The sequence below is a fragment of the Squalius cephalus genome (genome assembly GCF_949319135.1).
Source record: "Squalius cephalus genome assembly, chromosome: 10".
Lineage (NCBI taxonomy): Eukaryota > Metazoa > Chordata > Actinopteri > Cypriniformes > Leuciscidae > Squalius > Squalius cephalus.
This window is the reverse complement of record NC_137131.1, coordinates 28,584,280-28,608,504: the sequence shown is the minus strand read 5'-3', so window position 1 is coordinate 28,608,504 and position 24,225 is coordinate 28,584,280. Positions and strand designations below refer to the sequence as shown.

General features: G+C 36.0%; 1 protein-coding gene across 1 annotated transcript in view; it reads right to left on the bottom strand.

The window, feature by feature from the left end:
- The window catches only part of ube2o (ubiquitin-conjugating enzyme E2O), a 115,171-nt gene that overhangs the window by 75,059 nt on the left and 15,887 nt on the right, over window positions 1–24,225 (bottom strand). The window contains exon 8 of the mRNA XM_079883251.1: window positions 23,378–23,528. Coding sequence (XP_079739377.1) covers window positions 23,378–23,528 — 151 coding nt within the window. The remainder of the gene's footprint in view (window positions 1–23,377; window positions 23,529–24,225) is intronic.

Here is a 24,225-nt window from a genome sequence, read left to right as displayed (position 1 = left end):
TTGAACTGATAAGAAAAAAAGCGAGCAAATCACGCCGGCGTGATTGTCGACCCCAGGGGGTTAAAGAGGCAGCAGTCTAATAAACCTGCTGACGATTGCTCCATTAATGTGAATCAAACAACAAAAGGCAAAGAGAAAATCAGTCGCAGCTCTTGAATGAATAATTTTGGCTTTTATAAGCTTTAATCTATCTATGATAAACTATGCAGTGTTATTTTACATCTGACTTTATTAGATGTCTTTTTAGCCCATATTACTCCGGAACAGTAATGTCAGTAGACATTACTGAAATTAAAGCACTGGGTATATAATTTGTATATTTGTTTTATCGTATACTTTTTTTTTTGTTTGACCATGTGTTTGTACTTTGTTTTTAGTGTCCTATGTCTTCTGTATATAAAACACAAAAGTCTGCATAACATACATGTTTTATTTGTTTTGTTAAAGCATTGCTTTTTCTTTTGCTATAGATATTTATTTTACATATCAAAATATAAAGCAATATTAATTATGTTCTAAATATTTTTTTTCCCTTTTCTTTAATATAACAAAAAGAACCGATAAGAATACCGTTAAAGTACCGGATCGATAAGCAGGGATGCAAACACATGTATAGTCAAAAAAGAGAGAGGTTATCGAAGCCCTCGCCCCGTGGCAAATATCCACATACTTACATAATTGTGATGAATTTAATCATTTGTAAGTCATCATTTTGCAGTGTAAGATTACAGTTAACACCTTTAAATGTTACATAAATGTATTATGTATTTTTATTAAACTTAGTGAGTGTATAAATCAGCAACAAAAAAAGTAATTCTTGAAAAAATCTGCATAGTCATTTTATAAAATCTAAACATGTTAATAAAAACAAATTACTATTAGTACTCTTATAAAATTCAATCAGGCAATCATACATTTCACAATTTTATATTTATATATGAATGTCAAGAATTCAGAAGTTTATACAGTATATTTCTAAAACCTACACTACACTACACAGTAATAATATACAATTAAATTATGCTTATTTTAAATGTATTGTGCAGGCTAGGTATAAAAAAATATAGGCTTTTAATAATCTTTCAGTGCGCAAAACCATGATAATATGAAACGCTTCAAAACAGAGCGCACAAAGCGTGTATGCGCATCGCGGGTGCAGAATGATGTGCTCAAAGCAACATGGAGTCACAGTGTGCTGCGCTGCGCATTTAAAAGTTCACGCCACAGCACAAAGCGAAGAAATATCGAGCGCACAAATCCTACCTAGTGTATATCTGTCCAACAGTTTATTGATCATTTGTTTCTTCACAGTTTTAAATTCCAGTTATTGTGCGTTTGATGCCGATTCATAGCCCTTGTGATGTGTGTGATCTAACTAACAGGCACATGGTAGCGAGTCGTTTAAAAACAGCAACAAACATAAAATACAAATACACAAAAATAAAGTCATTTTATGCAAATCCACAGCCTTTTATCTACAGATCAAGCATTATAATGTGAATATATCATATTGGAGAGAGTTTTACCGTGCATCCTGCTGTAACCGGACGAGGCGCGCGCGCTGTTTGAATACTGAATGGAGAATGAATGACAGCCGCAGAGGAGGGGGAAAACGAGGTTTCCGTAAACTTTAATTTAATTATGTAAATAGTCTTCTGTCCCTCACATTAAGCTATGGAATGGCTTCAGATGACTTTGTGAAATTATAATCAGACCCTCTCAGACCCAAGTCACCCAAACTGACGTCAAAAAAGCGCGAGGCGCCGAAAAGCGCGCTGTTTGCATCCCTGGATAAGGAGTATCGGTAAGAGTAGTAATACCGTTAAAACCTTAACGATACCCATACCTAATGGTGAGGAGCAAAGAGTTCGCTCAGAGTTGGAGTAAATCACTCCGCAGAAGTAGCAGTGCTTCGCCTTCTGAGAATATAGTTCCCAGTATGTATACGGTTAGAAGATGGCTGTGTCTCATGTGACCTTGTTATTTGTACACGCTGTGACTATACAAATCACAACATGTAAATAGGAAAATGTTGGCGTTATTTTGTCACTTATTGGGAGCAGTATGCTAGCTGGAGCCGTTTAACTCCAGTCTTTGTGCTAAGCTAGGCTAGTGGTGGGTGCGTCAGACAGTTACGGCACGCACGGAGATGAAAAGGGTATGTATGGACTTATCTAACTCTGGGGGATACGGTGAAGCTTAACCCTCTGGGGTCTGGGGTGTTTTTGGGGTCCTTGAGATGTTCTGACATGCCCTGACATTTGTGCTTTTTTCAGTTGCTTATAAACATATTAATGGCAAAGGTGTAAATTCACTCTATATAGCACAAACAGGACTTCCATAATATGTGAGCCACATGTATGTACATGTTTTCATTTTTGAGAGAATAATGTTTATGCATGGTTATCGAAAAAACTAAAAATTAAAGTTTCTGAAATAAGGCCACAAAACACATACTAAATATGTGGCAATAAGACTTTTGACTAATGGATTTCAATCGCCTAGTGTTTTTTCTTCAAAATGATATGAAAATCATCCTGCCTAATCATCCACAAAAAAACGATACATTGATTTTAGTTTTGTGAAACACTTTTAGTTTGGAAAGCCAATATGCGGATGGGGCGTAAATGCTCCAACAGCATCATGCATATGTAGTAGTTCACACCTGGTGAGACTACGTCCCTGCATACTTAATGAGCCATTCATTCAGGTGTGTCACTATAGCTAACTTAAATATACAAGCTTCATAAAAATGATCATTCTAGGAGAAAATTTCAGATGGCATTTAGAGGCTTTTGCATCTGAACTCTTCATATATACACACACACATATATGCATGCATAATCTTTTCAAAACTAGTCAACGTCTTTCAAAACTAAAGTATACATTTTATCATACGTATTTCAAAGTAAAGGATTCATTAGTTAGTTGATGACTTTATTTTTGACAAAACACATACAGTATATATTCCTCATCTCAGTATAGCAATAGAGTTTGCTAAAAGCTGTTCATTCAATACAGCAGTATTTGAAAATCGATCATATTTTGTAAAATTACATTTATATTTGCATTTATGTCAAAACCTAGACACTTTTAAACATCAAAAGGACATTTATTAATATGTAGTCGTGTCAAAATGACAAATAAACAGATTTTCCTATTCAATTTTGCATGGAAACGCTTCCAAGACGCTTGCGTGTCGCGTGAAAAATAGGCGTCGGTTCTATTTCTAGAATGCACGCGTTTTCCACGCGGCTCGTGCCGCGCCTGAGACGCGCGTCTCACACAGGCAGTGTGCAAACTCTAAACTGTTAACATGGATGGGAGCCGAAATAAAAACGGACACGCCACGCAGCTGAGACGCTTACGCCACGCATCCAGTGTTTCACCGGCCTTATCCAGCGGATGTGGGCGTTTCACAGGTTTGTATGGATCGCCTCACATTTGCGTTTGAATAGCGCGGTCTCCGTAGGCGGAGTCACATTAAAACTTAATTAGCTGAGATGAGAACGACTGACATCTCTCTCTTTACATACATATTATATAAACTGTGAATATTTGTTTTTTATAAAAATTACTTCATTTGAAAGAAGAGAATTCAAGCTTCATGCCTGTGTGATTGTATGCCTGTTTGACTGAGTATTCGCTGAGTTACAGTTCATTTTCGGACGCGTTTCAGAATTGACTTCACTGACGGAGAGTAGGCAGAACTCGCATCATGTTTATTTTTCTTTATTTGGCGAAAAGCACAACACTTTGTTTTTATTATGAGCATACACAAAAAAAATACACACTAAACAGGATCGATTGATGTATAACACAAGCATATAAGATAAAAATGTTTTGTTTTTTGTTTTTGTTTTTTTGCACTCATACGGAAAAAAACGAGCCTATCGCGCCGGCGCGATAGCCGACCTCAGGGGGTTAAGTCCCAAAAAGTCGGCGTGTTCCTGTAAGTTGTAAAGAATGTCTGCAGTGACATTTTTGCAAAGAATGTTTGCAAAAAAAGAACACCGAAGGTTTAAATATCTTGATATTTCTTTTGTTTAAAAAATAATAACGGAGTTGAAAAGCAATAACACTAGAATACAATTGTTTTTGTAAATAAAAAATGTTGGGGGGGGGGGGGGGCTTGCCATTTGACATTCGAATATTCGTTTTTTTGTTGTTGTTTTTTTGCACACCTGGCATCCCCCTCGAAACGGTTCTCATTCGCGCTTGAATGTGTTTAACACTATAAAATCTGGCGAAATACAATACTCTTTTTTACAATTATCTTATATAGCCTAGCCATTTTTTAATAGGATGGACAGTTGAAGGAACCCAACCTTGTTATACTTAATAAATATATTTGCTTCTTCTTGGCCAACTAAAGTGTTCCTGCAACGGGAGTATTCTCTGGCTAGAGCGCAGAACAGCGGAGTTTGTATGGACATAAGTGCATGCCTGAGCTTGTGTTTTGGGTTAAGCTGCGTTGCTTTGACATTGTGGAAAATAGAATAGAAACAAAATGTATTAGCCTTTTTACCCGTTATTATCAATCTAAATTAATCTCATTTTTAATTTAACTTAATTTAGTTTTTCTTTATTTAAATTTCGTTTTTCTTTATTTAAATTTCGTTTTTCCTTATTTAAATTTCGTTATTTTCTTTATTTAAATTTCATTTTTCTTTATTTAAATTTCATCTTTCTTTACTTAAATCTACCCTTTACTGTATCAGTAATTTGTTAGTCAGAAAAATATTAGACTACCTTAAAAGTATTGCTTAAGTTAACAGACTTCTGCTTCCTGCTCGCGCTGTTCTGTAGTTTATTAATTCTGAACGTGTTGCGTCTCGCGTGTCTATCTATATTGCACCAAATGCGACACTGCACTCCCTTGTGAAGTCGACTGGATGAACGGTTCTCGAAATAATCAAAATGCAAACGGACAAACAGACACATAGAGATTCCTGCCTTTATTAGAGAGAAGAATATGTTCAGCACCCTCTCTCCGAAGCTTCGAATATTCGATGTTCATTACTACCGAAGCTTCGAAGCTCAAAAAATGGTATTCGGACCAGCCCTACTAAACACTAATACTGATTCAGTGTTGTCAGAGTTTGATAAAGAAACAGGGCTGTAATTGAAATAAGCATCATTTAATTAGCATAAGCATTACTATTTTTATGTTCATGTTTAATTTTAAAGGCATGAAAAAAGCTACTAAGTTGTTCAGTTAACAGCAATGAGTAATATTCTAATTTTGTCAATATTAATAGATTAGGCAATTTTTAATTTTGTGCGGGTAAAATATTGTTTGGGTGGGTGGACAAAATTTGGGCTGGTTTGAGGTCAGTTTGGCAGTTTTCAAACATCTACATTTTAATTGGTCTAATTGGTTAAAAAACAAAACTAAAGTGTGCATGTAGTCGATAAAATCAGTCATCGTAAAGAGTGAGATAGTGAGAAACTCTAAAATCGTGGATTACACATGTGGTGGGAGATTCTCGATGGCTCTTAATAAATATAACTAACTCTGAGAGGCGAGCAGAGTTGAATGACTTGAATTGAAATCGAATATGGGATGACTCCTGTCCATGGTCATGTACTGGCCTAACCAGACATCTGTAACTTTTACACCATCCAGACTGCACTCTACTCGTCCCTGACAGCTGCTGAAAAAGGTTTGACTCAACGATGAATCAGTGTTGACTGCTAAATTCTGCATTATGTTCTGCAATGTATACATCCGAGGGTTAAATTCATTAGTTAATTTCTTGATTGCTGTTTGACAGTGTCCACCTGGACATTTTAGTCATATTTGCTAATTCTCCTTAATTATTGTCCTGTATTGATACGTTTTCCTGGGAAATTGATTTATTTTTTATTTTATTTTATTTTATTTTATCATTGTTATTTTGTTTTAAGGAGATAAAAATGGTGCTTATCAACCTTGAATGACATGGCAATAAAATTATATCACATTATTTTGGCAGTAAAATTTTGGGTGGTTTTTTCTTGGAGTGGATGGGTTTTGGTGAGCTTTTGGGCTGGAAATCACAGTCCCAATCTGGCAACACTGCACAGAGGGTGGAGCCTCACGAGCTCACGCTCAGTGGCAGGACAATCTCATCTCACGGAATGATAATATCAAAACAGAAACTCTCAGTAGCGGTGTTCATTTCGAAACGGAGTCGGACAATAATGCCTACAGAGTCAGATAATATATGCTGTATATGGAGACAGAACAGGTATAATTTAGTTTAATTACGGTTATAACATATTTGTCATCTGCTTGTATCTACTATTAATACAAGCCTGCTGTAGCGGACCCCGTCCGAATGATGGCCAAAAATATACTGATGAGTTCAATAAAGTTTATTGTACATGACAAAAGATGAAGCGTTAGTTTTACTCCAGAAAATCACTGTAAGAGCTGAATAAATACAGTATAAGAAGTGTGCATTAAAGTCTTATCTTTCTCTTATCTTAAACTCTCTCTCCCTTTCATTATCATCAACATACACAGCGAATTACACAAAACACTCGTTGCAAATAACAGTAAACTAATATATGGGTCAATGACGTGACGGGTCATTTTTTTTGTCCTAAGGCCTTAATAATAATAAAAAACAAATATATAACATCCAAAGTATGTAAGGTAGTACAACTTGATCTCTTTTACTGAATCAAAAAGGTTTTAATTATATTTTATTACATATAAAGGTATTTTAAAGATTTTGAAGTGTCAAAAGGTCATTCGGTAAAACCGATATAGTAAATATTTAAATGGAATAATATTTTTTTTAATAACTAAAGGAACTACAATAATACAAATATAAAGCAGATAAGGCTCTTTTTTTTACATTTCCCCTTTTCTCCTTTCCCTGTGCAATGTTTTACTTGAATATGTTGGAGTGTTTAGAGTAGTCCAATAAATGATTACATTTATGAGATCAGTGATAATTTGTTTTAATATTTCTCCTGTGGTACACACTATATACTATCTCAACATCAATGTCAAATCAGTTTTTAACTTTCAAATCAGTGGTTAAACCGAATGACTTTTTTGGTGACATTTTTTCCATCTTGTAAAAAATGACAAAAAACAGTGTTAATTGATTGTACAAACCACAAAATCTTAAACTAAAAAAACTAAGTAAACTAAAAAATTGTTTCAAATATAGTTATATCTCCATTCAATTTTTTTACACTTTTAAAAACCTTATTCGTCAATGACCCATATACACACCTTTTCAGGGGGTGCTTAAAGCTGCAGTCCGTAACTTTTATGGGTTAAAAATAATCCAAAATAAATTTTTGAGCAAGTACTTAACCAGCCAGTTTTCAAAACTATCTGCTTGTCTTAGCTCGATTCAAAACGGTAAGCGTGTAATAATGTTTTGAATTCCAGTGGTACTGGTGGATTTCCGCAGGAAATTCGAGCATATCTTTGCGTCATTACGTCACATCTGTACACATAAAGAAAATGTCCTGGCTAGTAGGCTATATTGCGTGTGAGGATGTTGGAGGTGGAGATTTATAGCCTTTTCTCATAGCACTTGAAATAATTAAACTTAATCAATTTGATGGCGGATCCAGAAAGGTTCATGCGACAATCACCAGTGACAACTGGAGATTCACCCATTGTAACATGCAAAAGACTACGGAAGTGGCAACAGAAAAAAAAAAAAAAAAAAGAGACTGCAACTAGGCCATTGCGAAAACAAGAATAAATATCGGAAGGGCTTTTGAAAGGTAAAAATTAGATTATATTCCAGTTTTAAATATGCATCTGATTACAGATACGTGTGTTTGTATTTCAAAGAGAACCAGTTCTAAGGAACATTAAAGGGGACCTATCATGCAAAATTCACTTTTGCATGGTGTTTGAACATAAATGTGTGCTGGCAGTGTGTGTACACAACCACCCTGTAGTGATAAAAATCCACTCACTCCTTTTTTTTTTAATCCCCATAAATCATAAGCAGTTTCTCCCAACGACCTGTTTCGGCCATGGGGCTGGTGTGATGTCACAACAGCCACAGGCCCCGTCCAGGAGTGTTGACAGACACTGCCGTTTTAACACAGAACGGCCCTGATCAAGTTCACAGCGAGATGTACAAATCCGCCATTTCTGCACTGACGAGAATGTCTCCCAAGCGTAGAAGGTGTTGTGTGGCTGGATGTATTAATTCACATAGCTCTCTCTCTATTTACTCCCAAAATCTGAGCCAGCCGCTGAAGACGAGGTGGATTCATTTTGTATTCGAAGAAAATGCTCCCTCAACTCTACCGAATTTTGTTTATGTACTTAGTTACGCACTTCTTATACTGTGTTTACTCAGCTCTTACGGTGATTTTCTGGAGTAAAACTGATGCTTCATATTTTGTGTGATGTACAATAAACTTTAAACTCATCAGTATATTTTTGGCCATCATTCGGATGGGGTCCTACAGCAGGCTTGTATTAATAGTGGATACAAGCAATGACAAATAGGTTATAACCATAATTAAACTATACTATACCTGTTCCATCTCCATATAGGGTTGTAACGGTATACTGGTATGGCGATTTATCACGATATTGGCATGTACGATTATCATATCGTAAACATTTGCTAATCCACGGTTTTGGAAAAAAAATCAAACCAGATCTCACCTGCGCATATGCAACTTCTTTTCACTTGACTGCTTAGACTCCACCCATACATGTGCAGCAGAGAAAATGTCTGAGACAGAGGCTGCGAATTCTAATCTCTATCCCCCGCCGAAAACAAAGTTAAAATCTGCAGTGTGGGAATACTTTGGTTATCTGAAAAACGAACGCGGGATTTTCCTTGAAGATGGATATCCAGTTGTGTCCAGAAATATGGACGAAGAGTGGCTGCAAAAGGAGGAAATATGTCGAACATGTTCTCCCATATTCGCGAACACCATCCCTCCCTGCAGATAAATTTATAAATGGTAAATTTACCATTTATAACTTAAGGCCATATTATTTCCGTGTTGCTGAGGAAATTTACAATATAACAGATGTCACGTAAAATGCTCGATTTTATAGATAGATGAATAAATCTAAAATATAGCTGCGCAATTAATCAAATCGCTATATGAGTGTGTCTATTAATATACAGCGGAAAAAACTGCTATACTGTAAAACTATATTCTGCTTGTTCTGCGTGTCTGTGTGAATGAGCAGCGCCATTTCGCCTAGTACATACTGAAGTATGGGTGACGCTCATGGTGTTTAAAGCGTCTGCCGTCTCACTCACTATATGAGGACGTGAACACATGAACATATCCAGAGCTGCTCTGCTTTTATTTAAAAGAATCATCATCAAATACACTCTGACTAAAACTCATAGGTGTTTAGTACAACCTGTCAAAATAAAAGTTTGATTTAGCTTAAAGAAATATGTTACTATTGTACAATATAATAGCTATAACTAACTTAAAGTTATAACAACAAAAAATAATAGTTTATTTAAACATTAAGAAATATAGTGTTTTATCTGTTTTAATTTAGTAAACAGTGTTGTGCAGAGTATGCACACAAATAAAAGTTGTTACATTTCATCTGATTGCATTTTCAATAATATATTTGTATTAAATCATAGAATCCAGACAAATTATATCAGACAAGTTACCCAGAATTTCTGAGGAAATAAAATACATTTCATAAGACTCTACTATCTTATAATTATCATAAATAATAATTAATAAATTAAGAATAAAAATAAGTTAAGGTTTTATGAATTCAATTGATTAGACATGTTTGTTCAAATGGGAATTTATTTTTTCTTTCTTTCTTATTTTTTCAAAAGGTAGACTCATACAAAAAAGTTTGTTTTAATAAACCATATGTTCAACCAAAAAAAACCTATCTGTTTTCATTCATTTAAGAGCCATTGTAACAGATGATTCAAATAATAATAATGATTGTTTAATACCGTATATCATGAAACCGTGATATTTTCTGAGACGATTATCATACCGTGAAAATCTCATACCGTTACAACCCTATCTCCATACAGCATATATTATCTGACTCTGTAGGCATTATAGTCCAACTCCGGGTCAAAATGAACACTGTTACAATGAGTTTCTGTTTTGATATTATCATCTTTCCGTGAGATGAGATTGTTCTGACACTGAGCGCGAGCTCGTGAGGCTCTGCCCCCTGTGCCGTGCAGCAGCAGCTTATTTGCATTTAAAGGGGACACACTTAAACGGTGCGTTTTTCTCAGGCCCAAAAAATGACGATTTAAACATGCTGTAAAAAATGATCTGTTGGGTATTTTGAGCTTAACCCCCTGAGGTCGGCTATCGCGCCGGCGCGATAGGCACGTTTTTTTCCCTATCAGTGAAAAAAAAAATATATATATATATATTACTTTTTATCTTATATGCTTGTGTTATACATCAATCGATCCTGTTAAGTGTGTATTATTTTTGTGTATACTCACAATAAAAACAAAGTGTTGTGCTTTTCGCCAAATAAAGAAAAATAAACATGAAGCGAGTTCTGCCTTCTCTCTCTCCGTGTAGTCCATTCTGAAACGCGTCCGAAAATGAACCATAACTCAGCGAATACTTCTCACACAGACACGTGAGATATGTCTTTATGAAGCTTGAAATCTCTTCTTGTAAATGAAGTAATTTATATAAAAAACAAATGTTTTCAACTCATGTAATCTGTCTGAAAGCAAGGAGAGGTACCGTTTTCCCTTCTGCCTCATTATCTTTATAATCAGCTGCTGCCGCCCCGCCCCCGGCGCGATTCACATGTAAATAGTTTACCTGATCTAGTATGCATCGCATACGCCCCCCCATCAATGCCATAAAAACACAGTTTCTTCATGAGACTTACTGATATTTCATCGCGTTTTGAGTATGGCTCGTTTCTCCGGTGAAGACGCCCTTCAGATGATTCTGGACAGCGAGGAAGAATGCACAATACCGGGTTGTTTCCTCAGAGGAAGATTATAACAGACGACGAACGGCAGCATTTTGAAGAGCGAATTCCGCCGAGGACACAATTTCGGAGTAAGTTTTACTTAAAAGTCTTTTGTCTTTTATTTTTCGTGTTCGCATTTATGAGGAAAAAAACAATATTACGTGACAGTTCTCCATGATGGACGTGAGCGCTCTAAGCACTAAAAGACTTTCAAACATTCACAGAGACCTCAAAACAGAAAGTACAAATCCTTTCTTTAAAACGAATTTCGTTTTGTATCAATTGTATCTTAATTTTAATAATTATTTCATTAACAAATTTCCTGGATTTAAAGTAAATATAGGCCAGTGTTTCCCCTACAATGTACTAATCAGCGGCGCAGCGCTGCCGCTGCAAAATCTTAACATGATCAGTAATATCACGACATTCACTACACACCTAAAAACACTGAAACATGGCGACCGGCGGCGCTGTTAATGTTATGGCTCTGAATCCACTTGTTGACAAAGGAGGAAAGAGCAAATGGAAATATTTTTGATTAGGCTAATGTCACGTTGCCATAAGGGGCCGTTCACTTCACATTCACGTTCACATGCAAATATTTCAAATGTGGGCGCGCGGCAAGCGCGCTCATATAGAAGCGACGCGGCGCGCTCGTTTTCTCAGGCGCGCCTCTCTTCATGGTTGCATAGCAATGACAGACGCCACGGGAGAGAGCGAGCAAGCACTTGAGGAAAGGAGAATGCGGTACGAACTTTTCTCCGTTGAAGTCAATGGGGTCGCTGTGTCCATTTTTTTTTACTGTCTATGGAAAATATGCCGTCCCGCCCCTCCGTGTTCGGCGATCAGGTTTCATTCTCGCGCAGCTTGTTTAGTAACTTAACGTGCGGGTCTTTTCCGCTCCATGTTTGCGCCGCGCTCTCCGTTCCGTGCGTGTGTCCGCGTACTGCGCTCTCTGCTCAATGTTCCGCTCTGTGTTTGCGCTGCGCGTTCTGCTCCTTAACGGCCCAAACGCTCCGATCATGTAGGCTACCGATCACGCACTGGAAAAGCAAAGTCCGCTCAAATAACGTGAAATTTCTCAGTAGTAGACTTCTGTTTACTGAGCTGGTATAGCCATGCTGGGCAACAATGGTAATGACCTGCTCTGATCACATGCTCTGGTAATAATAGCTTTGTATGACTACTTTATTTTGATAACTAGTCAACAAATAAATCTGTTAAAGTTGCATAGAACTGAATGAAGAATAATATATTGATGTTTTATATTTTAATATAGGGCTATTTTCTGTCCAATTTGTGTGGACATTTTTCTTTTTCCCCCCTTTTTTGTGTGTTGTTTTTATTTAATTAGTGATTCTACATTTAAATATGGATGATTACAAGTTTGGGGGAAATGCGATCAATTGCGATTAATCACTGGAGGTTAGTGAAGTAAAATAGGCTATGCAAGCTAGTCATCTTTTAAACTAATGAAAAGTTTAATTTGGATTTAATTTAATTTACATTCAAAATGTCTACAGGATAAAATAAATTAAAGTACTGGTTACATGATGATGTATCTAAGTGCTAAAGTGTGTTACAGAAAAAAGAACATTTTTCCACTATCAATTTCTACCTTACAGCTGAAAATTAACACAAAAGAAAAACAAATAACAATAATCCTGTCCTAATCCTGTTTGTGACCAGTTCAAGGTACGTGCTGCAATAATCATGCATTCTGTTGATGGTATGTCAAATTTGTATGTCTCAAAATGTCCATTTCTATCCACAAAACTGGCCAGAAATCGTGGTTTAAGGGGTAATAAAAAAAAAAAATTCTTGGGCATGCACCCCCGGACCCCCCGCGAGCGGCTTGGTAACCTCCGGCACGTAACAGCACCGCTGCTGGAAAAATTTATAGGGGAAACACTGTAGGCAATCACAACATAAGGTCTGAACTGGAGATCATCATGAACCCGTAGCCTACTCGCCTCACATGTCTAAAAAAAATCGAAATATATTTACAGAAAGCTGGTTCTAAACAAAACCATCCAAAACAAAATATGTAGCCTAATAAATGTGCATTTCTCCGGTGCGTTCACTGCGAAGATCGCGAGTCAAAAGCCTATCATCAACTTCATCTTTGCCAGAAGTTAAATTTATATCGAGTTTGTGAATGAATGATGTTGTTTTAGCAAACTGTATTGCTAGACTGAGATGAGTAAAAATCGACTGAAATATGTTGAAATAAAATGTAGGCTATTTGTATAAGCAACGTATTAAACGGCAAATTAACAATATGCACTAATATTTCATGAAAACAACGTTACAGTCAGGCGAAATATGAAAGACAACATTTTGTTTAGTAGATTTGGGTACAGTTTTTACTGTAGAATATACTGCCTCGTCAAATAAGCTTTTGTTTAGCAATTTCTATATATAAAATAGCCTACTATTTTTGTCAAAAATAAAGTCATCAACTAAGATGTTAGCCATTCCAATGTTGGCTATATTCAAAGTAATGAATACATAGATAAAATGTAGGCCTATAATCTTTTTTTTTTACAAAGAAAGAGTACACTTGAAATATTGTTGAAATTGTAATTATTGTTGTAATTGTAACCTTTTTAATAAAATAGCAAAACATATTTACAAGATAGATGTAAGCAAAATCTTAAATGGTCAATATAAGTCTTCTTCTAAATATATCTTTTGTCCTTGCATTGTGGCTCAGTCAGTTTCACACCTGAATGAATGGCTCATTATGCAGAGTCATTATGCAGAGTGGGTGGGACAATGTAATCTAAGGTGAAAACCACTCCTCGTTCACGCCCCCCTCGCATATTGGCTTTCCAAGCAAAACCTGTTTTACATCAATTTAAATCAATGTATGGTTTTATGTGAACGATAAAGCAAGACTATTTTCACATAATTTTGAAGAAAAAACTATAGGCGACCACATCCATTAGTCAAAAGTCTTATTGCCACATATTTAGTATGTGTTTTATGGCCTTATTTCTGCAACTTTCATTTTATTTTTTTCCAATAAGCACGCATAAACATTATTCTCTTAAAAATTCAAACATATACATGCATGTTGATCAGATATTTTGGTAGCCCTGTTTGTGCTATATAGAGTGAATTTACACCTTTGCCATTAACATGTTTATAAATAACTGAAAAAAGCACAAATGTCAGAGCATGTCAGAACACCTCCAGGGCCCAGAAAACAGCTCAGACTCCAGAGGGTTAAACTTCACATACACACTCTGGGGACATCAAAGACTTATTTTACATCTTGTGAAAAGGGGCATAATAGGTCCCCTTTAATTTGTTGGTATGACAATTAGAAATTAGACTGCACAGAAATGGAAACTGAACTACAGGTAGCCCTAATACACATTAAATGTAGTCAAGCAATGCTGATGTTGTTAACATTAACAATTTGAGAACAAAGTATAATTTGCACGGTTTGATGTCGTATGATAAGCGATCATTAGATTTAATCAAATCGATTTACTGCAATGCTTTTTTTTCCCCTTAGTTGGTCAGTTGGTTACTTGTTCAGATTACATTTTCCGGTGAAAATTCTTATGTTGGTCATACTTCCAAAAAGTAGAATCTGTGATTCCGAATGACAGTATCCACACCGGCGCAGTGACTGATAGCGGCACATTCTCCTCAAAACGAATCCGTGCAGTGTATGAAGTTAATATTATGCCATAATTAAACAAACAAATCCAGCATTTTGCAAACAAACTCGATCTGCTTTGCAAAGGAAAACTCGACTTGCATACAAACAGTGTTTATATTATAATTTATATTGTGTTTTACAAATATAAATAAATGAGCCTAGATAATATTTCACTAATAAATACAAACCATCCTACAAATTGCATGTAACCTTTGAACAAATATCAAATCTAGCATACAAATGCATATCTGTCTGTTATGATTGTGAGACACTTGGCTTTTTATGAGATCTCTCAGCTCGATTTTCTCACTAATGTGTCCAGGCAGATTTTCTCACAAATGCAGTTGAGAAACTTCCTCTTCTAAAACAGTAGATGGCGCTAAGATAGGGGATTAATTTAGCCAGTGTATCTGCACAATTTTTAAAGTCAAATTTAAGGCTTTTTAAGACCTGAAGAAATCAAAATTAATACCGTACATTAGGGGTGCGCAATATTGACAAAAATGTGTCTAGATATTTGCAAAGTTTTGTTGATAATAATTAGATGATATTTTACTGATTGTGTTTTGTACTGGTATCCTGGCTGGTTTAGTCCTGTTGTTGACAGCAGACCCACGAAGATATTCATATTTTTTTATTCTATGCAGTGGTCAGTTCACAGTAGTGACCGAAATTAACATTTTTATTAAGGGGCAATATTTGCCACCTTAAATTGATTTCCAGGGGCATTTTCACCTATATATGGACATTGTTTCTAAACGTATTTAGAGGTATGCATCACCTTTTATGTCAAATTCTAACATTCAAATGAAATTATATTAGAATAACACAGTACCAATGTCAAAATAAATCATTAAATTAAAATCCATCCTTGCAGTGCAGAGGTGACACAGAAGCGGCATCAAAACTGGCATTAGCCTACTTTAAATACACTTCATTTACAATTGCATAAATAAAGCTATTCAATATTTAAATATGAAATGATTTATAATTTTAACATTTTAATTAAAGGATACTTTAAATATGAAACTAAAACCACCAGTAGGTGGTGGCAAGTCACTGTCTTAATAAGCGAGTTGTTGGAGTCATTTATTCAACCGATTTGTTCAAATGGCTGATTCATTCAGAAAAACAAGTGATTGTTCATTGAATCGTTAAAATGATTCGTTCAAAACGCGGATTTCAGTAAAAAAAAAAAAATCAATCATCACTGTCTGTTGGACCACGGCTTCATTATGAAATTCTCGTCGGCGATATAAAGTGAAAATTGACAATATTATGTCCAAAAAGTAACTCACAATGTTAACTTTATTGTTAATTTAACTGTTGTATAAAATAAATAGCACATTTGCAATTGTGCAAAGGAAAACGGCACTCTTGCTCATGTGATATTCTAATATAACAACATAATATGATATAAATATAAGACAAAAACTCATTTGGGGACATCTATAACTGCACTGACACATCACGCAGTGAAAGCAAGCATGAGAGACAAACGTGATGTCAGCTCGCACTCGCAGTGCCTCGTACATAGTTAAAACAATGATTACAATATCATCATAGTTCATAGACAATATCACACACTCCTAAGCACATAAAGAATGAACTTACAACTGAACTGACATTTACTCGTTTTCTTCTCTCCTCTCGCGTGCAGGAGACAGACGTAGGCTAATACTGCCCTAAGTGACGCGAATTGTCACGTGAACAAGCAAATCCACCAAGATAGAGTTAAAAAAATAATACGTAGGCCTACGCTAATTAGATAGTTTTAATTTCTAAAGCATTTAGATAAGTCTAAGTCAAAGTGTCATCTAAAATTTAAGACCTTTCATAAGTAAAAATAAGACTTTTTTTTACAAAAATAATTTAAGACTTTTTATGGCCTTAAATTTAAAAAATCTAATTTAAGACCTTTTAAGACTTTTTAAGGATCTGCGGGGACCCTGTTAGCGCTTGTCTCCCGGGAGAAGCACTGATTTGAAACTTGCCTTTGTCTACAGCTGAGGAGAACACGAAACGAATCTATTTCTTCCGTTCTCCATAAATTAATGAGAAGATTTCATTTAACTGAAATGAGGGTTTCATTTGTCTGTCCAAAATAATAATTTGGGCACTGCATACATCACAGGCAAGTTAAGAAACAATTGTATATTGTTTGTTTTGTTCATTAATTATTTTATTACATTAACAGTTAAGCTGACTGAATTCCAACTAAATAAATAAATAAGTGGGACCCTCCTTTCAATGAAATGAAATGTTCTCAATTTATGGAGAACGAAAGAAATAGACTAGTTCAGTAAATGTAAAAAAAAACAACATATAAATGGCATAGCTTTCAGCTTATAGATTCCCCTATCTTAGAGAGAGTGAATTGCTACTAAGTGCAAATCTGTCTAGATATGTAATAAACATTTTGCAAAAGAAAACCTCAAAAAGGTTAATTATAGATAAAGTAACACAGAAACACGCCTGTTCACCGGTCATTTTCCTCAGCTGTAGGCAAAGGCAAGTTTCAAATCAGTGCTACTCCTGGGAGACTAGAGCTAAATTAATCCCCTAGCTTAGCGCCATCTACTGTTTTTGAAGAGGAAGTTGCTCAACTGCATTTGTGAGAAAATCTGCCTAGACACATTTGTGAGAAAATCGAGCCGAGAGATCTCATAAAAAGCCAAGTGTCTCACAATCATAACAGACAGATATGCATTTGTATGCAATAGATTTGGTATTTGTTCAAAGGTTACATGCAATTTGTAGGATGGTTTGTATTTATTTGTGAAATATTATCTAGGCTCATTTATTTATATTTGCAAAACACAATGCATGTGTTACTCCACTGCATTTTCGCTCAAATTGACCTTTGTACTTGCACATTGCTTTGTTTGTTTGCGAGTAGAGTTTTCCTTTGTAAAGCAGATCGAGTTTGTTTGCAAAATGCTGGATTTGTTTGTTTAATTATGGCACAAAATTAACTCCATAGCTGTGCCGTGCCGAGGCACAACACACGTAAAGTTGATAATTCCACAAATAACTGCAATTGCAGATTTCGAACAGAGATGGCGACAAAGAGGAAAAACTACGGACTGCAGCTTTAATAAACCGGTAAACTTTATCAGTAATGTTAGCCCTATCACTCCGGAGACTGTAAGCTAGATCACTAACAGTTGGTACAGATCCATCCTCGAGTAACAACGAGAGTGAATGAATATAGCTTTGTTCATTCTTACATCCAACATCAAAACACCTCAATCGCTTAGAATTCTTGTCTACAGCTGCTCTGTGTACAGCTCACTCGGGGCGGGTCTATGCTAATACGGCAGTGTCAGTCAACAGTCATGGGCGGGGCTTGTGCAAAGTACGTCACATTGCCCCGAATCTGAGAAAGGCTTGTTCTGAGACAGTGCTTATGATTTATGGATTTATCTCAGTAAAGCTGCTTTGAAACCTGTATCTGTACAGGTAAATCTGTATTAAATCTGTACCTGAAATCTGTATTGTAAAAAGCGCTATATAAATAAATGTGACTTGACTTGACTATGGGGATTTAAAAAAAAGCACAGGGTGGATTTTTATCATTATAGGGTGGTTGTGTACACACACTGCCAACACACATTTATGTTTAAACGCCATGTAAAAGTGAATTTTGCATAATAGGTGCCCTTTAAGACATATTTACATTAATAACTTGCAAAGATGGGCTTTTTGACCAAAAAGTATATTTATGAGCAATGGAATAGAGCCACTTCTTAAATCACTGTGGTACCGGACTGAGTAGGTACTCTGTACTACCGATACTGTAGAATCAAGTTAGTACAGCGGTACTGATACTTTAGACACTTATCAAAACTAGAGCCCGACCGATATGGATTTTTGGGCGCCGATGCCGATACCGATAAAAAAAAGCCAGATACCGATATATCGGCCGATATTATTTATGTGTATATTATAATACAGTAGCAATATTATTTATGTGTATTATAGTACAGTAAGTTTGGACACACTTTACAATTGGTGTGTACAAACTTTTGATGGGTACTAGAGCCCGACCGATAAAGGATTTTGAAGGCCGATACCGGTACAAATATTTGTTGGTTTTAAAATCCGATATTCCGATATATCGGACGATATTTTTTATTTTTTTTCAGAAACGCGCAACAAAACATTAACAAATTTCCCTAACATTAGTTATTTGTAGTTATTTATGAGTTTTAAATAAAATAATATGATAATGCATTTTAAAAAGAAACTTGTTTCTTTTATTGTCACAACAGAACAGAGGAACATCAAAATATATTAAAGTTCTGATAAATAAAATGTATAAAAATACAAACTTAAGATTTTTTTTTAAGACTAAACGTTTAGTCCTTTGAACAAAAACAACAATTTCACATTCAAATTGACAACAAATTCAAATTGTCATAATTTACTCTCTCAAGTTGTTTTTTTCTTCTGTTGAAAATAAGTTATTTGGATGAATGTGGGTAACCAAACAGTTGATGTACCCCAGTGACTTCCATAGTATATTTTTCTCCTTTGGAAGTCAATGGGGACCAGCTACTGTTTGGTTACCCACATTCTTCAAACTATTAATATTAGAAAAATATTAGAAGGAAATTAATACAGTTGGAACAACATTAGAGTGCCTGTAAATAATGAGATCATTTTTATTATTGGGTGAACTATCCCTTTAAGAACAAGCGGCAATGTGTTTACAATTGCTACTGTCTCTTTAAGAGCTGAGCACGACACGTCTAATGTACACGCATTTGACAAGCAGATTTTCTCTCAATTTTGCCTTCACTTTAGACAACCGACTTTGTTTATGTAAATCTTGTGTGTATTTAACAGTATTAGCACAATAATACTCGAAAGATAACTTAGTCCAGTATCCAGGCGCTGGTAGAAAGGCTTTTAGTGCATGTGAGCTTCACATGTACGCGCTGAGAAACGCACACGTTAGAACAGCGCATCAGCATTTAAAATTAAATGTTTAACCGACAAAGCATTAAAGCACATGCACATTATGAACTTTTGTGAACTGCAGTGTTAACATTTTATGTGAATATAGCCTACGTCGCGTTGTTCCGCTTCACTCTCGGCTTATTTAACCGCAGCAAAACTGGACATGAGTCACGAATTTTGTCATCCTTATTTGAGTTAAGAGAACTGATAGGGATGTTCTTTTAATTGTTATTCAAGCAATGTATGTCTCGTGAGTCGTTACCAACTCACCATGAACACACTTCACCGATGATCTCACTCGCGGTTCTCTCTGCCCGACTCTGGCTGGATCAGCAGGTTGCAGAATGTGTGGCGCGTTATACACGAGTATTGCCAACAGGGACGGTGTAGAGTGCCCTCTGGTGGACAAACTATACAACGCCAACACTCATAACATGGTTGAAGGGTGTTTCGTCCGTTTTTATTTTATTTTTGAAATATTCATTTATCGGCCGTTATAAATGCCGATACCGATAGTTTTGAAAATGCCTAATATCGGCCGATAATATCGGCCTGCCGATATATCGGTCGGGCTCTAATCAAAACAATCTCTGTTACCTTAACCATCTGGGGTCTGAGCTGTTTTCTGGGCCCTGGAGGTGTTCTGACATGCTCTGACATTTGTGCTTATTTCTGTTACTTGTGACATTTTCATGGCTAAAGTCTCTAAACTCTAAACTCTGCTACAATAATATATCAGCAGCATGTGTGTAAAAGTTTGTAGTTTTGAGATAATGACATTTATGCGTGGTTTGTGAAAATACCAAAAAAAATTCTCACTGAAATAAGGTCATGAAACCCATACTGATTATTTCTTCACAAGACTTTTGAAAATTGTATAACGTAGCCTAGAATATTTGCTCTAAAACTATGTGAAAATCACCCTGACTGCTCATTCAGATAAGACAATATATTGATTTAAATTTTTTACGACGTGTTTTGTGCGACAAAGCTTTATGCGGGAGCTCATTAATATGTAAGCTTTTCACACCTGAGAAAGACAAAGACCCTCCCCTAACGGCCCTATTAGGAGCTATCAGGCCCTATCATTCTGAGCAACCTTGCACAAAGAATGAGGAGATTTAAAAAAGAATGGCTTTTAGATTGTTTGATTTATTTACAACACAACATAATCCAAAGATACACAACAAATGACAAAAAAGCACTCACTGAAACCAATGATCCAAAGACAGAGACCTTTGTGCCATTCCTAAAAACATTGTACATACCTTTCATTTCCAAGGTGTTTGATTTTCACTTTACAAGGTTCATGTACAGAGACTCATGTGAATGTTGAAGTCAGCAGGAGTGGCATCTGGGCCCTGAAAAAAAAAAAGTGAACATACTGATATCAAGAGAAAGGCCTGCATGATTTTGGGAATACATTTTAGATTTTTCTGGTTAAAATTGCTTTTTAAAATTCACAGAATACACACACACACACAAATGTTTCCAACAATATATAATATAATGAACACCAGGTTTGTTGTGCCTTGTAGGCATAGGCTATGCGCAGTGCTGCATAAAATAATAATAACCATAGCAGCCTATAAATCTTCCAAAATATTTCAGTAACAACTAAGCTAGAGAAAAATATATTGATTATCATGTTACTTCAAATGTTTCCATTCGTTATGATGATATGAAATGAGATAATAGTAAAAACATGAAGCCGTTTGGTGCTTTTCAAACGCGATCACGATCCAAAATATGATACATTCAAATGCGATCGCGCTCAAATATAAAACATTATGGTTATCATATACATATCTACGTTTGAGCAGATATCCACAAACACAGTAACAGTAAACACGGGTCTAAATATTATAATATTCACCATATATCTAGCAACAGTTCAACTGCAATGTGAAATTTATGCAACAATAACAAACTAATATGTAAGAATTTCTTACCTTACATCTTTCTTGTCTTCAAATCGCATTCTTCTTCTTCTGAGGTAGCCTAAATCCAATGTAAACTCACGGTGCGCATTTCAAACTCGACGAAAAGCAGAGATTTGTGAAGTGTTTTGGTGTTTTGTTTTTGAGGTAATGAGCGCGTTCGCGTTCCATGTGGAGATTTGCATGTGAATCTCTTTTGCGCGAGTGGGCGTGTTCAAATTAAAAATAATTAGGAAGCGTTTGAGAAGCTGGACATCTTGTTGGTTTTATACAAATTACTTAAACAGAGAATATTTGTTTTCAGTTTGAATCCGATCATTTAAAAGTACACACTTAAATGTTTATAAAGGTATATGGCTCATAAATGTGTGACAAGTATTCGCTGAGTTTTGTTTCAGTTTATAGACGTGCTCAAGAAAAAAAAAAAGTTCACCGCGACGGAGAGGCAGAACGCACACCCTGTTTATTTTCTTTATTTTACAAAAGCACAATGTTTTGATCTGATTGTAAGTGGACTCATACAAAAGTAGAAATATCACAGATTCTTTTTTTATATTTCTTTTTTCTGTATGACCATAAATGACGGAGTAATTTAAGTTTATAGTTCTACAATGTGAAGAAAATCCAGCAAAACGCGGGGGCGCGTTTGCCGACCTCAGAGGGTTAAAGGTCCCGTATTATGCCCCTTTTCACAAGACGTAAAATAAGTCTCTGATGTCCCCAGAGTATGTATGTGAAGTTTTAGCTCAAAATACCCAACAGATCATTTTTACAGCATGTTTAAATTGTCATTTTTTGGGGCTCAGAAAAACACGCTGTTTTAGTGTGTGCCCTTTAAATGCAAATAAGCTGCTGCTGGACGGCACAGGGGGGCGGAGCTTCATGAGCTCGCGCTCAGTCTCTCAGGACAATTTCATCTCACGGAATGATGATAATATCAGAAACTCTCAGTAACGGTGTTCATTTCGAGTCGGACAATAATGCCTACAGAGTCAGAGTGCTGTATAGAGATGGAACAGGTATAGTTTAGTAGTTTAATTACGGTTATAACGTATTTGTCACCTGCTTGTATGTATCCATTATTAATAGCCTACAAGTCTGCTGTTTCGGAACAGGTCCGAATGATGATCAAACATATACTGATGAGTTTAATAAAGTTTATTGTACATCACACAAAAGATGAAGCGTCAGTTTTACTTCAGAAAATCACCGTAAGAGCTGAGTAAACACAGTAAGTTATAAGAAGTGCGCAAGTACATAAACGAATTTCGGTAGAGTTGAGGGAGCATTTTCTTTAAAAACAAAATAATTCCACCTCGTCTTCAGCGGCTGCCTCAGATTTCGGGAGTAAATAGAGAGAGCTATGTGGATTAATACATCCAGCCACACAACACCTACAACGCTTGGGAGACATTCTCGTCAGTGCAGCAGCTGTGAACTTGATCAGGGCGGGTTTATGTTAGAACGGCAGTGTCTGTCAACACTCGTGGGCGGGGCCTGGGCTTAGTGACGTCACTAAAACAGCATTCTGAAAACAGGTCGTTGGGAGACACTGCTGATGATTTATGGGGATTAACAAAAAAGGAGTGAGTGGATTTTTATCACTATTGGCTGGTTGTGTACACACACTGCCAACACACATTTATGTCCAAACAGCATGCAAAAGTGAATTTTGCATAATAGGGGACCTTTAAATTATACGTTTATCTCTGTAAAGCTGCTTTGAAACAATCTACATTGTTAAAAGCGCTATATACTGTAAATGAAGATGACTTGACTATACTCAGCAGAACTTCTAACAACAAAGAATCTGCTTTTCAAAAGACATGCCAGATATGGTTAAATCATCCATACCTTTCGAACAACAGGGTCCTCAGGGTGAGCAGGTGCCCCCTCCGGCCCCTCACAAGTGATCCGTGTGGTTTCACTCTTGGCGGGAAAAACATACAGGGATCTCTCCCCAAGTTGCCTTTGAGTATGATCAAAGTAGCCCAGTCGCTTCACCCTGAACATTAGAGAAAGTCAAGAGAAAATATTTAATTGAAAAACTGTAACTTCTGGATTAGTAAGCCTAGAAAAATAACTTGCTAGACAGCAAGTTGTTGCTAAGGTAAATAACACTTTTAAGCATGCATGTTTAAGTGCCCCATATAAATACTTTTGTTTCCAGTGCAAATTGGGAAAATGTTACAAAAAGGCCTATCAATTTAAGTAAGTGCAATTGGTTGAAAAAAAATGAAATTAATAAATCAATCAATCAATTATTTAATTAGCCACCCTGTTGACAATCAGCCCAGACCTAGCCGTTAAAAGGAATAAACCTGTATAAACAGCCCCTAAGGCCATTTCTGTGGACTATAGGCCAGTGATAAGATTATTTACAACATGGAAATGAAAAAAGTTATATATTGACTGTTAAAAAAGCTCATGGGATCTCAAAAATCTGTTGAGATTTCACTGGTCTTTGCCTCTTTGGATTACTGTCCATTAGGGCTGGGCGATAAAACGCTAACGATAATTATCGCGATATAATTTTTCTCGATAAAACGATATCAAGAGGTCGATAAATGTTCGATAATGTTTATGCGCCAAAAGCGGAACGAAACTCATTTGAACCGCGCACCACACGGACCATTTATCCGCTCGGCTCAAAATCCAAACGGCAGCGAGAGCTCACTAAAGTTAGAGCAGATGCGTTTACT